This window comes from Dromiciops gliroides, chromosome X (assembly GCF_019393635.1).
Source record: "Dromiciops gliroides isolate mDroGli1 chromosome X, mDroGli1.pri, whole genome shotgun sequence".
Lineage (NCBI taxonomy): Eukaryota > Metazoa > Chordata > Mammalia > Microbiotheria > Microbiotheriidae > Dromiciops > Dromiciops gliroides.
In genome coordinates this window covers 40,884,046-40,898,967 of record NC_057867.1, presented here as the reverse complement: position 1 = coordinate 40,898,967, position 14,922 = coordinate 40,884,046, and the positions used below count along the sequence as shown (strand labels likewise).

The 14,922-nt window shown below is 44.6% G+C and overlaps 1 protein-coding gene across 4 annotated transcripts in view; it reads right to left on the bottom strand.

The window, feature by feature from the left end:
- Window positions 1–14,922, bottom strand: part of GRIA3 (glutamate ionotropic receptor AMPA type subunit 3) — a 283,993-nt gene that overhangs the window by 140,931 nt on the left and 128,140 nt on the right. For all 4 annotated transcript variants that reach the window (XR_006354013.1, XM_043974889.1, XM_043974891.1 and 1 more), the window contains exon 4: window positions 780–967. Coding sequence is in view for 3 of the 4 variants with exons in the window: in XM_043974889.1 (XP_043830824.1) it covers window positions 780–967 (188 nt within the window). In the remaining variant the exon portion in view is untranslated. The remainder of the gene's footprint in view (window positions 1–779; window positions 968–14,922) is intronic.

Sequence of the window (14,922 nt, the reverse complement as noted above, 5' to 3'; positions counted from 1 at the left end):
CCTAGCTGCTCCCAGGGCTTATGTTCTATGGCATGGGGGGAGCAGGAGAAACGGAGGGGGTGCTATTCCTCCATGCCCAGAGAGAATGAAATATAAAATCAGCACAAAATAGATACAGAGTGATTTCAGGAGGAGGAAAAGGTGGTACCTGAGCTGAACCTTGTGATAAAGATGAGAAGGCATGCATTCCAGGCATGAGGGGAAGCCTATGAAATGACCTGGAGGCTAGAGATGGAATTCCAAGTTTAGGGAACAGCTAGCAGGTCACTTTGCTGAGAACACAGAGTGTGCAATAGAGGAAAAGGTAAACACTCATTCCCACCAGAAGTCAGATTAAGACAAGGAATGCTCTGAGAGATCAATAGATCCCATAGTCCTGGGGCCATGCTCTGGAAACAAATTCACTTCATCTCATCTCACCTCACTTCACTTCCCACCCTAATGGAATTAAGTTATCATTTCTTTTTCTCTCTTCTTCATTTCCCTGAGTATGAAAGCACCCTCTACAGCAAAGTATGTCTGGAAGAGAAATGACCTTGGAAAGGTCAGTTGCCTATGAACAATGGCTGTCTCCGGCTGAAGCGGCATTAATCCAGAGTTTGCCACTGCCAAACAGACTTCACATTGGGGGGTGGTAGAGTGAGGTAGTAAGGATTTAGAAGAATGGGCCCATCGGGTCATTGAATCTATTGGGCATGCCATTTCTTTGTAGATGTGGGAAATGTTCTAGGGGGATGGTCTGGGGGACTGGCTACACAATGAATGAGCCACAGTTGTACCTGTTCCAGGATCGTGTTGATCCTCTCGACTTCACAGTCAATCAAGTATCGCTTCTCCTGACGCCTGTCCATTTCCTCAATGATTCGGCGGAATTCCTGCACATCCTTGATGTTTCCCACAGACCTTGCTGTCACTTGCCAATTGTTTTGCACAGCAGCCTCCATAATTGCCTGGAGGATTGAGAATCCTAGAGGAGAAGAAAAAACGTGGTAATTATTTAAATTAAAACACCTCTTATTTAGGCATCTGTGGACATGGCAACCATTCACTGAACTTTAGGAATCTTTGCCAGGGGATCATTATCTTCAGAGACAGACAGGCCATTGAATTCATTTGTGAGCCTGTTGAAAGTCTCTGGACACTAGGCATGACCGCTATCTTATTCTTGAATAGTCCAGGCAAAAGCACTTCCATCTTGTTTTTAAGTTGACAAATTTGGTAGTTAGAGAGCATTAGCTGCCATCTTGCATGTATGAATGAACATTCACCAGGCATATAATTCATATTTTATTGCAGTGTACACTGTAACTAATAAGTTGAGGAATAGACATACATTAGATGTGTGTACCATTTCTATAAACTACAAATAAAGAATGATAAAACTATCCACATGGTTTAATATTTGCTAATTGTTATGTATATGTAGGGAGGTCTGAAGAATTATAAATTCACTTTGAATAAAGTTTAAAAATCATATATTTTATGATAAAGGATCTTTAATTCATGTCAGCCAAAACACTGACATTATATATATATTTGTTATAAAGAGAATTATGTTTTATTTTACTGGTATTCAAAGTTACTTATTAAAATCTTGTTTCCATTTTTAAGTTATTATTCCTAAAGCGATGAAATGATCTAATTATCTAGTCAACGTAGGCAGTCCTGCATACCATGATTTTGCTTAAATTATACACTTTTTATTGGCCTGGATTGCTGAGGTTCTAGACATAGCCTCAGCGTTAGCAAGTCCTCTTTAAATATGGTCTTAATCTTCCTGGAGTCTTTCAGTCCTTTCAGAACTGAAAATAACTGTAGCTAACCCTATTATTCCATGGCTTTGCATACAAGATGAGATCATGTATACATACAGAGACACAAAATTTGTACACACTATAAGCCTAAATAAATAGTCTAGGAACAGAATTGATTCATTGATATTAAGTCACCTGCTTAGTCACTGTCTCTTCTCACTTACCTGTACTGGGAATTCTTTATTGATTTTGCATTAATTCATATCTGCTTTGTCAAGACCCAATAACTACTTGCGACTTCACTCTACTGTATTCTAGATCTACCCAGGATGGAATGGAGAAGAGGAGAGTGTTTGGATGGTCTAAAGTGGGATGGGAATGGTTTTCTGTTAGTTTGAGGTCAAGAATGAAATCCCATAAATATTTTTGTTCCTGGCATGAAGTGATCATGTATCAGTATATTAATAAGACACTGAAATCATTAAACTGGGTCTTATGTTCTCCGAGGCCTGCCGGTTCTGCTGGTCTGTGTTCTATGCTGTGAAGTCTCTCTCAGCTCTGACATTCTCTATTCTGTGCTCCATGGTCCATTTTAGCCCCTGCCAGTCTGTATTTGGTGTTGTAGGGACCCTTTTAGATAAAAAATTTTATGTTCCAAGGTCCCATCCAGTTCAGTCTGTGTTCAAAGTTCATTTCCCTTTTCAATATTCTTTGTTCTAAGGTCCCTTAGAGCCCAGACATGTTGTGCTACATGTTCTAAGGTACATGACAGCTCAGTTTCTGTTCTATATTTCGTTTCCTTCTACCTCCAAACATGCTCTGCCCCAGAGGACGAGCGTGGAGGGAGGATACCATTACTCTTCGATAAGAGTCAGGCTGTTAGCCAGCTCTCTGGGCCTCACTCTGGTTGACAATACTGACTGCTGATCCAAAGACAACGGGCCCAACGATTGGAGTGCCTACTTGAGGAGATGGCAACACAGTGGTGACTCAGATGGCCCTCATGTTGTGATTGTATGCTGGGCATGCAGAGATGCACATCACAAATGAGACCCAAGTACTGGGTGATTTCCAAATGAGCAATTTCAGTACCAGAGCTCAAAATCACACATCAGAGTCAATTACCTAACTCTGAAATGTTCATCTTTGCTCTGTATCAACCATCCACACATATTTATTTCTCTTATTTACATTTTCCCACAGGCCTGCTCAGCTTTACTGGGCATATACAGGTCAAAGAATGGGTTTATACGGTCGGCATAGAAAGGAAGAGATGGAAATGTTTAAAACTCTTTCCTAAGCGAGTCACACCATCAGAATCAGGAATTAGGGACAGCATGGTACAGTGCAGACAGCACTGGGGAGGGAGATGGAGAGGGAGGATATGGGTTCTCATCTGTCTCTGCTGCTTACTTACTACCTGTTTCACCTCCCAAGGGCTATTTAACCAATCTCCTCATCTTATATAGGAAAGGACTGAAGGCCTAAGAGGTAAAGTTACTTGCCCGAGGTCACCCGAGAAGTCTGACTTGAGAGGAGGCATTGAAATTCAGGACCCTGAGCCACTGTTTCATTCTGCTTCCAAAGAAATTTGACTTCTTCCCCAGAAAATTCAATACTGAATTTTTAACACTGGCACCAGGACTTCAGAGATCATTTGGCACAGCATGGGTATCTCTCCAGCAGCATCCCTGATAGATGAGCATCTAGACTCTGTTTGGGTACCAATATGCAGTCAAAAGAGCCCCAGACGATGAGTCTAGAGGCCTGGGTTCTAGTCTCAGTTCTGCTGGTAACTAGCTGTGTGACACTGCCCAAGTCCCTTGCACCTTCCTCTGCCTCATTCTCCTCCTTAGTAGAATAAGGGGGTTGGACTAGATGATCAGAGGGCTGTCCTGGCTTTGATATTGTATGATCATCTATGTCCATAATAAAGTGATGTTTTATGATCCTAGTCATAAAATCCTGTGCCTCAGTTTCCTCTTTTGTATAATGAGAGGGAGGGTAAAACTAGAGAAGCCTTAGGGCCCTTTGAACTCTGACATTCTATGTTAATCTGTTCCAAGAACTCAAATCTCCTTGGTTCTTAACCTGCTTTGTACTTTGTTTTTTTTTGGGGGGGGCAGGACAATAGGGGTTAAGTGACTTGCCCAGGGTCACACAGATAGTAAATGTCAAGTGTCTGAGGCCGGATTTGAACTCAGGTCCTCCTGAATCCAGGGCCGGTGCTTTATTCACTGCAACACCTAGCTGCCCCCATGCTTTGTACTTTGTTTTACTCCTCTGAGGGGAACACACATGGGCAAAATGGACAAAAGGGGAAAGGAGCAGTGTTCAAGGGGTTAACAACAGGCACCTTACTGTAGCGGAACCATTCTGGAAAGCACTTTGGAGCAATGCCTCAAAAGTAACTAGACTTCGACTCAGTGACAGGAAGAGATCAAAGAAAGAAGAAAAGGACCCCTATGTACCAAAATGTCTATAGCAACTCTTTTTATAGTGGTGAAGAACTGGAAAGGAAAGGGATGCCCATCAATGGGGGAAATGGCTCCATTAGTTATGGGATATCGGAGAAGCTAGATGGCACAGTGGTTAAAGCACTGGCCCTGGATTCAGGAGGACCTGAGTTCAAATCCGGCCTCAGACACTTGACACTTACTAGCTGTGTGACCCTGGGCAAGTCACTTAACCCCCATTGCCTGCAAAAAAAAAAAAGGAAAAGAAAAAAAAGTTAAGGGATATCAATGTGATGGAATGTTATTGTGTGTGAAGGGAATAGGAAGATGCTATGACCTGCCACAGAGTGAAGCGAGCAGATCCAGGAGAGCTATTTCTATACTAACAATATTGGGAAAAAATCACAACTTTCAAAGACCTGAGATCTCTTATCCATGCATGCAGTGACCCATGAAGATTCCAGAAGACCAAAGAGAGGTGATGGACTCAGGGAGCAGAATGAGACTGGAAACGAAAGGAGTGCCCATGGATTGGAGAATGCCCCATCTCCTTATGGCATATTAAGGCTCTTGTTGAATAACTGGCCCACCTTTCTTTCTGAAGACATGTTTCCTGCATGGTGCCTGCCTTAGCTGCCTCATTGTGACATGGGGGTGTCCCAGGATACTCAAAGGCTCTGAGGATATACTGGAAAGGCTTCAAGTCCAAGTCTAAGCCCTATCCTTGGACCAACTGGGTCTGCTGTCCCAGGAACAGACTAGCTCACAACATCGAGGGTGACCCCTGGCTGATAAATTCATTGGTCACTGCAGCCCAGGAAATATTACTACTGTTATTATTATTATATTTCAGTTGTTGTCAAGTGTCTTAAATTATTTATTGTATTTTTATTCTACGTTTATTTCTATTGTCTCTACCATTAGAATGAAAACTCCTTGAAGGCAGAGATTGTGTTTCAGGGCCAAGCACTGGTGGGGAAGGCTCATGCTAAGTGTTTAATAAGAGCTTGTTGATTGATTGACAACCGTTAATACAGGGGAGAGGCAATGAAGCCGTAGAACTGGATCATGTCCTTTTCTCTCTCTAAGCCTCAGTTTTTCTCTGGGAAATGGCCTCTAAGGTTCTTCCCAGCTCTGCCTATGGATGGATGAAGGACTGGCTTTGTGCTGTATCAGCGTGGAGCACAGGCAGCTGGTTTGAGGGCTGAACTCAAGGCTTGGACGTTGGGGGAAGTCAAGCTCATTATCAGACCTCTTCCTTGAGGTTTCCCTGAGCACATGCTTGTGACTAGCTACTGTTGACCAATATGTCACTGCCTCTGGTGGTCTCTGGATGATTTGGGGCTTGGTTCAATAGAAAGACCACAAGACCATCCCTATTTTCTGATTGTTCCATTAGGCAAAGGGCAATTGAATTAAAATACCCTGAAGACCTCCATTTATTAAGGCCTTATTCTATGTAGGGCCCTGTGCTGGGCATGTGGAAGATGCAAGGACAGCAGACACACAGAGTGATGAGCAAGAGACAGGGCACTGGACCTGGAGTTGGGAGGGTTCTAAGGACTTCAGATTCTGCTGCCCTGTGTGACCCTGGGAAAGTCAATTCTCCCATCTGGTGTCAGCATCCTCATTCCTCACATAGGACTCTCCATCTCCCATCTCTGGGCCTTTGCACTGGCTGTACCTCATGCTTGGAATGCCCTCCCTCCTCACCTCTGCCACATGAATTCCTTTCTTCCTTCAAGGGCAGCTCAAGTGCCACCTTCCACACAAATGCTCCCAGCTCCCATAATCCTCCCAACTGCTCAAGCCCTCCCTCCTGAACTACCTTGTATTTATTCTGTATATATTGAATCTGTATATAAATACACACTTGCCCATATAATGAATGTTGTCTCCCTTGACAGATTATGGTGCCTGGCACAGAGTAGGTGCTTCAGAAATGTTTGTTGTTTTATTGATGAGAAGGATTGTTTCATTTTGGTCTTTGTGTCCTTACTGCCCCCACAGTCTGGCATGTATCAGATGCTTAATTGATATTCCTTGACTATATGATCTCTAAAATGGGGAAATATCCCATTTCCTCTCAATGCCTTAGGCAACTGTCTAAGACCAGAAGGTGAAGATGGCATATAAGTTGTCCACCTTCACACTTGTACTGATGGAAAGAGTTTCCATACTGGGAGTCCCTCCCTCCCCTGTCCCCACCCCCCCCGAAAAAAATCACAGGTTTTGAATTAAAAAAAACCCCAAACTTTTCCCTAGGTACTTTGCTGGGCTATTATGAGGCAGAATGCATTCTAAAGCTTAAAACCCCAGAGAAATGTAAGCTCTTAGAATTCTTAGAAGATATAGCCCCTGCCCTCCAGGAGCTGACTCTATTAGGAGGAACAAATCACATGTGCCAATAACTAGCATAGAAAATGAGCACAAGAACATAAGAGACAGAAAGAACTGGGTGAGATGGCAAAAATGTTTTATGGCTGCGATTGTATTCAAGTGGGGCCATGAAGGATGGGGTGGGAAGAGCCACAATTCTGGGAGGGGATGGGTATGCGCCCCAGGCCAGAGTGAAGAAGGGCAGGGAGAATCCCTGGGAGGCTGGAGCCTAGAGCATGTGTTGGAGAAGAGTGGGATATAAGGCTGCAAAAAGTCACATGGTCCTAGACAGAGTTGGAAGAAAGCAGTTTAACCCCTTCATTTTACAGAGAAGAAACATGAGTCCCAGGAAAGTGAAATGACTTGCCTAAGGTCACACAAATAGTGAATGTCAGAGGAAGGATTTGGACCCAGATGCTTTGCTTCTAGGCAGGTTAAGGCCAGGCCATGGAGGGTGGCAATGCCTGGAGAAAGAGTCTGGACTGAATATGAGAGGAATCCTGGGACCACATACATACAGATGCTCTTCCAGAGCCCCAAAGCAGTCCAGGGAATGAGGGTAAAGAGGATGTGATCAATCCCACAGAAGTTGGGATGGTTCCTTCTATGGCATGCATTTAAAGAATAACCACGGGGGGGGGGGCATCTAGGTGGAGCTGCAGTGGATAAAGCACTGGCCCTGAATTCAGGAGGACCTGAGTTCAAATCCGACCTCAGACATGGGACACTTAGTAGCTATGTGACCCTGGGCAAGTCACTTAACCCTCACTGCCCTGCAAAAAAAAAAAAAAGAATAACCACAACAAAACCACAAAGCAGCTGAAAAACCAAAGGGAGCTGAATGAGCTGAAGAGTTGCCACTGGGGATATTGACATATGGAGGTTCCTAATGAAGAATCGTAGGAAAGCAGAGCTGGGCATCATTTACTTCCTTTGGCTCGTGATCATTCCAGCTCTCTGCTAGAGGCAGTCAGTAGTGCAGTGGAAAGAATTGATTTTGAGCAACGAGAAGACCTAGTACAGCTACTACCTGAGTAAGTCACTTCTCTTGGGGCTTTATTTTTCTTCTCTGAGAAATCAGGTTGGGGGTGGCCCTTTTTTCTCAGATATCCTGTGAGCCTCCTTCCTTTCCACTTGATATATTCCAGTCACACAGCACCAAGGCTGCTTATATTAGTGGCCACAAGCATCCATGGGGGATCCATAGTTACAAATCAAAATTGTTTCCTGCCCCCAGCTCCAGGCCTGTGTCTGAGAGAGATATTGTCACCATGGGAGTCTTGCCCACACACATGCCACACATAGGATCATAAATCTAGAGCTGGGAGGGACTTGAGAGATCATCTAGTCCCACCCTTTTCCCATTTTACAGATGAGAAAACTGAAGTCCAGAAGGTATCAAAGACAGGATTTGAACCCAAGTTCTCAAAATCCAGAGCCAGTGCTTTCCCACTATTCCACAAAATGTTCTCAAGACTGGAATGACAGTTTTTCTAGATGGAACATTTCTTTTTTTTTTTAAGATGGAACATTTCTGTAGCATGTGGGGTGTGGACCGAGGAAACAACTTTTGGTACTATCAGAGTGAGGAAGAAGGGACCAAATCAGAGGTCAATAGGGAATATGGAAAATCTGCCCAGTGATCTGGAATCTGAGATTTAGGAAGATATAATAAGTTAGCACAGTGGGGAAGGTAGGGAAGTAGAATTCTGGGGAGGAAGGCAGAAGCTGCTGCTAATAGTGCTAAGTATACCAGTCTCTCTCATTGGATGCCTGGGGTGGGCTACAACTCAAAGCAAAGAGAGCACAGGCATCTGGGGTGGTGTTAGATTGATTCTCCCATTGCAATTTGAGGATATTTTGGAAGAAGAGAAAGAGCAAAGGGGCCAGGGGAGACCTGAGTGTGTTATAGCGGTATAACCCCAGAGAGGTTGTCCACCTGTGTGACCTTGACCTCTGAACTCGTGTTACTTTTGTCTTGGGTGATGCTGGGGAAAATCTTGCAGATTAGGATGTGCTGTGAACCCATGGAGGTCTTGGGCAGCAGAATACACCAAGGACTGGGAGATAATGACTTTTTCACAAGGTCAGTAACACCTTCTGAGCCCTTCCCTATTCTCTTGGGTGTGACTATGTTAGAGCTCATGGGACCCTGACAGATAGAGGATGTGAGGGTATTGCAATAGAATCTTAGAGCTGTAAAAGACTGTATGTAATGATGATAATTGTGGTGGTGGTGGTGGTGATGATGATGATAAACCCGTAAAGGCTGGCAGAGGAGCTTTGGGTACTCCTTGGTGACTCTGAAATCATACTTACTAGGCCCCAGGTATAAAAATAGGTTCCAAGTGTAGGTTTACAGGGGAGAGCTTTCTCCCCAAGCCGTGTATGGAAAATCTTACTGTTAGGATAGCTTAATGACCTCTTAGGCAAAATAGGGTTTTAAAAAAAGGATTATGATCATATATTGTGTGGGATTGGGTAAGGGATCTTCACTGAGAAGCGTCTAAAATAAAGACAAGACATTAGCAAACCCACTTGGGAGGTATTCTGACACAGTATATATGGTGTATCAACCTTAGAGTCAAGGGGATCAGGGTTCAAATTCAAATCTGCCTCAAATATATATTAGCTGTTCACCTGGCAACTCTTAGGATGACAAATTATGGACTCATTGCTGCTCTGTATTGGTGGAGGCAGTTACCACACTGGAAGTTCCACACTTCATACTGATGAAGCCATAAGGGATGGACCAAAAGAGAAAGACAAAAAGCCTCATATGCTATTTGGCTTTTCTGTCTGCTTACAGGGAAGCTTAATTTTAAGAATTCTATGAAGAGGCATTGTTTAATTTGATGAACTAGAAATAGAGGCAGTATGGTCTAGTGGAGAGAATGTTAGATTGGCAGTTAAAGGAGCTGGGTTCAGATTGCTGCTTTTCTCATTTCTACTTATATGACCTTAGGGAAGTTCTTGAGCCTGAGTTTCACCATGTGTAAAATAAGGGGATTACACTAGATGACCCCAAAGGGCCCTGCCAGTTCTAAATCTAGGATCCCATGCATGATCTTGGACAAGTCATTGCATCTCTCTGCACCTTAGTATCTGTCCTCTGGACAATTGGGAGGGGGTTTGGATTAGATGGATTCTAAGGTTCTTTCTGGGGCTAAATCTATGGAGCATGTGTTTGTTAAGGAATTTGATCTCATGAGGATACTGGATCTATGGAGAGTTAACCAAGACAAAAGAGCAAAGAGGAAACATGGTGAAGAGGAGGGTGTTTTGCTTGCTCACTGATCCCACAGTGGGCTGCACACAGAGGGGCAAATGAATTAATGCCGAATGCTTATGTTATGAAGTTCTAATGGGTGACCATAGATCTTGGCACTAGTAGGTACTAAATAAGTGCTTATTCATCCATAATCATCCTTCTCTCCTCACTGCCTCTTAACCCACTGGACAGATGGAGAAACTGAGGCTCTTTCAACCTCTATCTCCTGGCTGCTGAACTGTGCAATTCCACTCTCTCTGCAGCAAGTTAAGCCAAGATATACCAACAGATAGGTCAGCTTTGTTGAGAGAGAGGCTCTTGGCTTTGCGTTGTGAGATGAAAGGCGATTTAGACCATCTGGAGTAGATTTGTTCAGTGTGAGAGAACAGCAAGCTTTCTGATCCACTCCCAGTGAGCCTTACAATTGAAGAAACCAAGAACACCTGGGATGGAGATTCCAACATGTTTGCTGAGAATCCCTTAGTGCACCTGTTGAATTTGGGCGGCCTGGCTTGGCTGCCTGAGCTGGCAGGGCTCCTGCCCCAGAGGCTCTGGGTAATATTGCATCATTTTATAGATGCCATCAGCTAATTTATTGTTCTCATCTTTATTAATAATGAGATGAGCCCCATATTATCTAGTGACTTTAAGTTTTCCAAAGTCACAACCAGGTTGTGATGTAGGCAGTGCAAGTGTGACCATATATATCTTTTGAAGGGGGAAACTGAGGATCAGAGGGGGAAAGTGACTTGCCTAAGGCCACTCAGGAAGTGTCAGGGGCTGTGACTTGAATGTGTGTGCAAGATGTCCAGTGTTATTCTTATATCCACAGATTTAGAATGGGGAGGAATTTAGAGGCCATCTAGTCCAAACTCCTCATTTTACAGAGGGGGAAACTGAGGCCCAGAGAGGCTCATAGACTAAGGGCTGGAAAAGATCTTAGAGGCTACCAAGTCTAAGTCCTTCATTTTACAGATGAGGAAATGGAGGCATGGAGAAGTCAAGTGACTTGCCCAGGATCATACAACTTTTTTTTCCCTTTTTTTTCAGGACAATGAGGGTTAAGTGACTTGCCCAGGGTCACACAGCCAGTAAGTGTCAAGTGTCTGAGGCTGGATTTAAACTCAGGTCCTCCTGAATCCAGGGCCCGAATTTTATCCACTGTGCCACCTAACTGCCCCCAATCATACAACTTTTAAGTAAATATTTGGGATGGAATTTGAACTCAAGGCTTACTGAGTCCAAGTCCACGCCTCACTGGCAAAGCTTTCTACAAATTGGGGTCACCTCCATGGGCCAGTAGGAGGCATGACTGCCTAGTTAATCCACTGGAAATGAGTCAATGCATCATGGATTTCTGGGACAGAATCCTTAGGTAACTGTCTTTCAAGGGCAGAGGTGATCCTGGCAGGCAGGGGAGCCTAGTTGTAGGAAGCCAGAAAGAGCACCAGACTTGGAATCTTCTGAGACCCACTGGCTGTGTGACTATGGGCAAGTTACTTTTTCTCTCTGAGCTTCAGTTTCTTCATCTGGAAGATGGGGATAAAATAACAGCACTTACTTCCTCAGGACAGTTGTAAAGAAAGAGTTTTGCAAACTGTAAAGTGACCTAGAAATAGGAGTTATTATTATCTAAGATGGAAAATTCTTTGTAATTATGAGACATGATGTAAATGCAACCACTTACATATGTGGTAGAAGCCTCTGCTAGTCTCCAGGTATTGGTCAAGAGCCATTTTTCCTCTCCCAGTCTTGATCATTCCAAAGGAACCAGAAGGCCAGCAAACTGGCCCCCTGGAGCCAGATGTATGTTTGAGAGTTTCCCTTTGGTAGGGCCAATTAAGCTTGCCATATTCTTTCCCCTGGCCTTCCCTGTGATCAATGGACCAGTACTGATTGGAACTCATAGGCAAATCGATTTAGAACTGGAGGGGACCTTGGAAGTCATTCAGTTGCCTCCCCTCATTTTACAGACAAGAAAGCTGAAGGGAGGAAGTTCCATGAGGTCACCACTAGGCCCATCTGACTTCAAGCCCCATGACCTTCCCACTGTACCATACTACCTCTTCACTCAGCCCATGGCTGTAATGAACACGTGAGTAGGCAGAAACATATAGGTTCTTTTTTTTTGTGGGGCAAGGGGGTTAAGTGACTTGCCCAGGGTCACACAGCTAGTAAGTGTCAAGTGTCTGAGGCTGGATTTGAACTCAGGTACTCCTGAATCCAGGGCCGGTGCTTTATCCACTGCACCACCTAGCCGCCCCCTACATATAGGTTCTTCATGAAAAGGAACTCATGCTCTGGACCATCCAGATGAAGATCCATCGAAGGGAAATGGGGATATTTATCTTGGAGAGAAGGCTTAGGGGAGACATGAGAGCTATCTCCCAGTTTTTGAAGGAAGAGAGAAAAGACTCTTCTTGGCCCCAGTGGGCTACAAAGTGATGAGGTCTATTTGGCTTGATGTCAGGAAGTTTCAATGACAACGAGAGCGTCCCACAGTGGAGTTGGATTCCTGGGGAGGTGGTCATTTGTTAAGGATATTGTAAATGAGATTTTGGTGGAAATTCTTGTGAAAATGTGGGTGCAGCAGGGAGGTGCGAGGGGCAAGTTTCCCTGATGACAGAGGATGGCTCAGGGGAGAAGGCTTCAAAGGTTGGGTAAAAATAGATGAAGAGGGGGAGGGATGGCATTCTAGACACAGGAAATAGCTTGAATAAAGGTAAGGAGGTGGGAAAGTACAGGGTGGGTGGGAACAGCTTGGCTGGAGCATAGAGGGTGTTGAGGGTAGAAGTGTGAGATAAAATTAGAGTCAGATAAGGGAAGATATTAAATGTCAGGCAAAGGAATTGGAATTCTTTATTCCCAGTTTGGAAGGGCTGTAGAGAGACTCCTTGGCTCTTATCATTTTCTTAGGGTTGTGCCTTGGGTCTTGAGGAAGATAGAGGGGGCATGGACTTCCCAAGGGGACAAAGGAAGAGGGAGGAAGCCTGGCTCCCAGTCACCGATACTGGGAGCCAGGACAGAGGGTAAATAGGCCTTGGTGGTTCAGCTGTGCAGGTCTGGGCTTTACTTTGCCTCTCTTCCCTGCCAAGAATGGCATGGTCTCTTGATCCTGATGCTATCAGAAGGCTGTCAGAAGGAATATTGAAGATAGGCTCTGGGAAAGGAGACTGGAGGAGGGCACTGAGGAACACATCAGGAAGTCCTAAGGGCAGCAGAGGAGTTTTCCCCTCAGAAAGATCTATGTAAAGATTGGGTCCTGCCATCTCAGTTGTCTGCTCAGAAATTGTCAATTGTCGGGGACTCCCTGTGGCCTATCAAGTGAAGGAGGCATTCAAAGCTCTCCACCAACTTATATCACCTGACCTCTTCATATAACAGTCCTTGATTCTCTTCTGGGCAATGGCTTTCCCTATTGGATGTATTTATAATGGGAGAAAGGGGATCTTTTTTTTGGGGGGGGAGAGGGAATGGATCCATAACCATGTGTCCCTGATACTGGAAAAATAATTCAAAGATGTTTCCCTGCTTCCTAACAGCCAGTAGCAAGTTCATTAAACAGTATGATGGGCAAATGGCTACTGAGGCTGCCAAGATCAAAGAGGACAGTCTCTGTTCTCAAGGAGCTTATAATCTAGTGGGAAGCATAGGACATAAAATAGGTGACATTTCTCTAGCTCCTTAAAGTATGCAAGGTGCTCTCCTTCTCTCTCTCTCTCTCTCTCTCTCTCTCTCTCTCTCTCTCTCTCTATATATATATATATATATATATATATATATATATAATATGGATGTATATATCTTTTGAGCATTAGATAGCCCTGTGAAGAAGGCACTGCAGTTATCATTACCGCCAATTTACAGTTTTGTTTTGTTTTTTTAGTGAGGCAATTGGGGTTAAGTGACTTGCCCAGGGTCACACAGCTAGTAATTGTTAAGTGTCTGAGGCAGGATTTGAACTCAGGTCCTCCTGAATCCAGGGCCAGTGCTCTATCCACTGTGCCACCTACCTGCTCCCAATTTACAGTTAAGGAAACTGGTTTGAGATGTTGTGACTTGCTCAGGGTCACAAAGCTGGTAAATGTGAGAGGTGGGACTTGAGCCCAGCTTTCCTGACTCTGTTCACTCCACCATGCTGCCCCTCACATATATAAAAACAAACACACTATTAGTTATACTACAGTGATTATGCATCGGAAAAACCCAAGGGGAGGAGGGATTGGTTCTAGTTGGGGGGAGGGCCCACTGAGGAGTTGGCACCTGGCTGGGATCTAGAAGGAAGAGAGGTGTGTCAACAGGTAGAGATGGAGGGGGAGGCTCATAGCTTCAGAGCTGGAAGGGACTTAAGGTAAGCTAGTCCAAGCCCCCCCCCATTTCCCCACATATCTCCCTGCCCTCGATTGCCATGCTCTGGTGTGCCAGCTGGTTATGGCTAAGAGCCTCCCCTAAGCCTGGAATGTTGGCTCAGGCATGGAGGGAGAGATCCTTGGAGCTGCCAAAGGTTGAGGTAAAAGGTTTGTTGGGTTGACTTAGCTGGTCCCACTAAAGTGCCAAGGCCAGGCAAACACGGTAGCTCTGGCTGGGGGCATTCTCATTAGGAATCTTAGAACTGGTTGATTGGGGCAGCTAGGTGGCACAGTGGATAGAGCACCGGCCCTGGAGTCAGGAGTACCTGAGTTCAAATCCGGCCTCAGATACTTACTAGCTGTGTGACCCTGGGCAAGTCACTTAACCCCAATTGCCTCACTAAAAAAAAAAAAAAAAGAAAAAAGCAAAAAAAAAAAAGAACCGGCTGATCGTTAAGCACAATGATAGACTTAATGGAGGGACCAATACCTCAAAAGCGATGTGATTTAGGAGGAAGGGTGCTGGATTTGGAGTCAGAGGACTTGCGCTCAAATACTAATCCTGACACTTCCTACCTTTGTGACTCTGGACAAGTCCCTTCCCTCCCCTGGGCCTCAGTTTCCTCCTCTGTAAAATTAGAGGGCTGTACTAGATGCTCTCCAAGGTTCCTTCCAGCTCTAGAGCCAGGAACCTATGATCCATGCTTACTCAG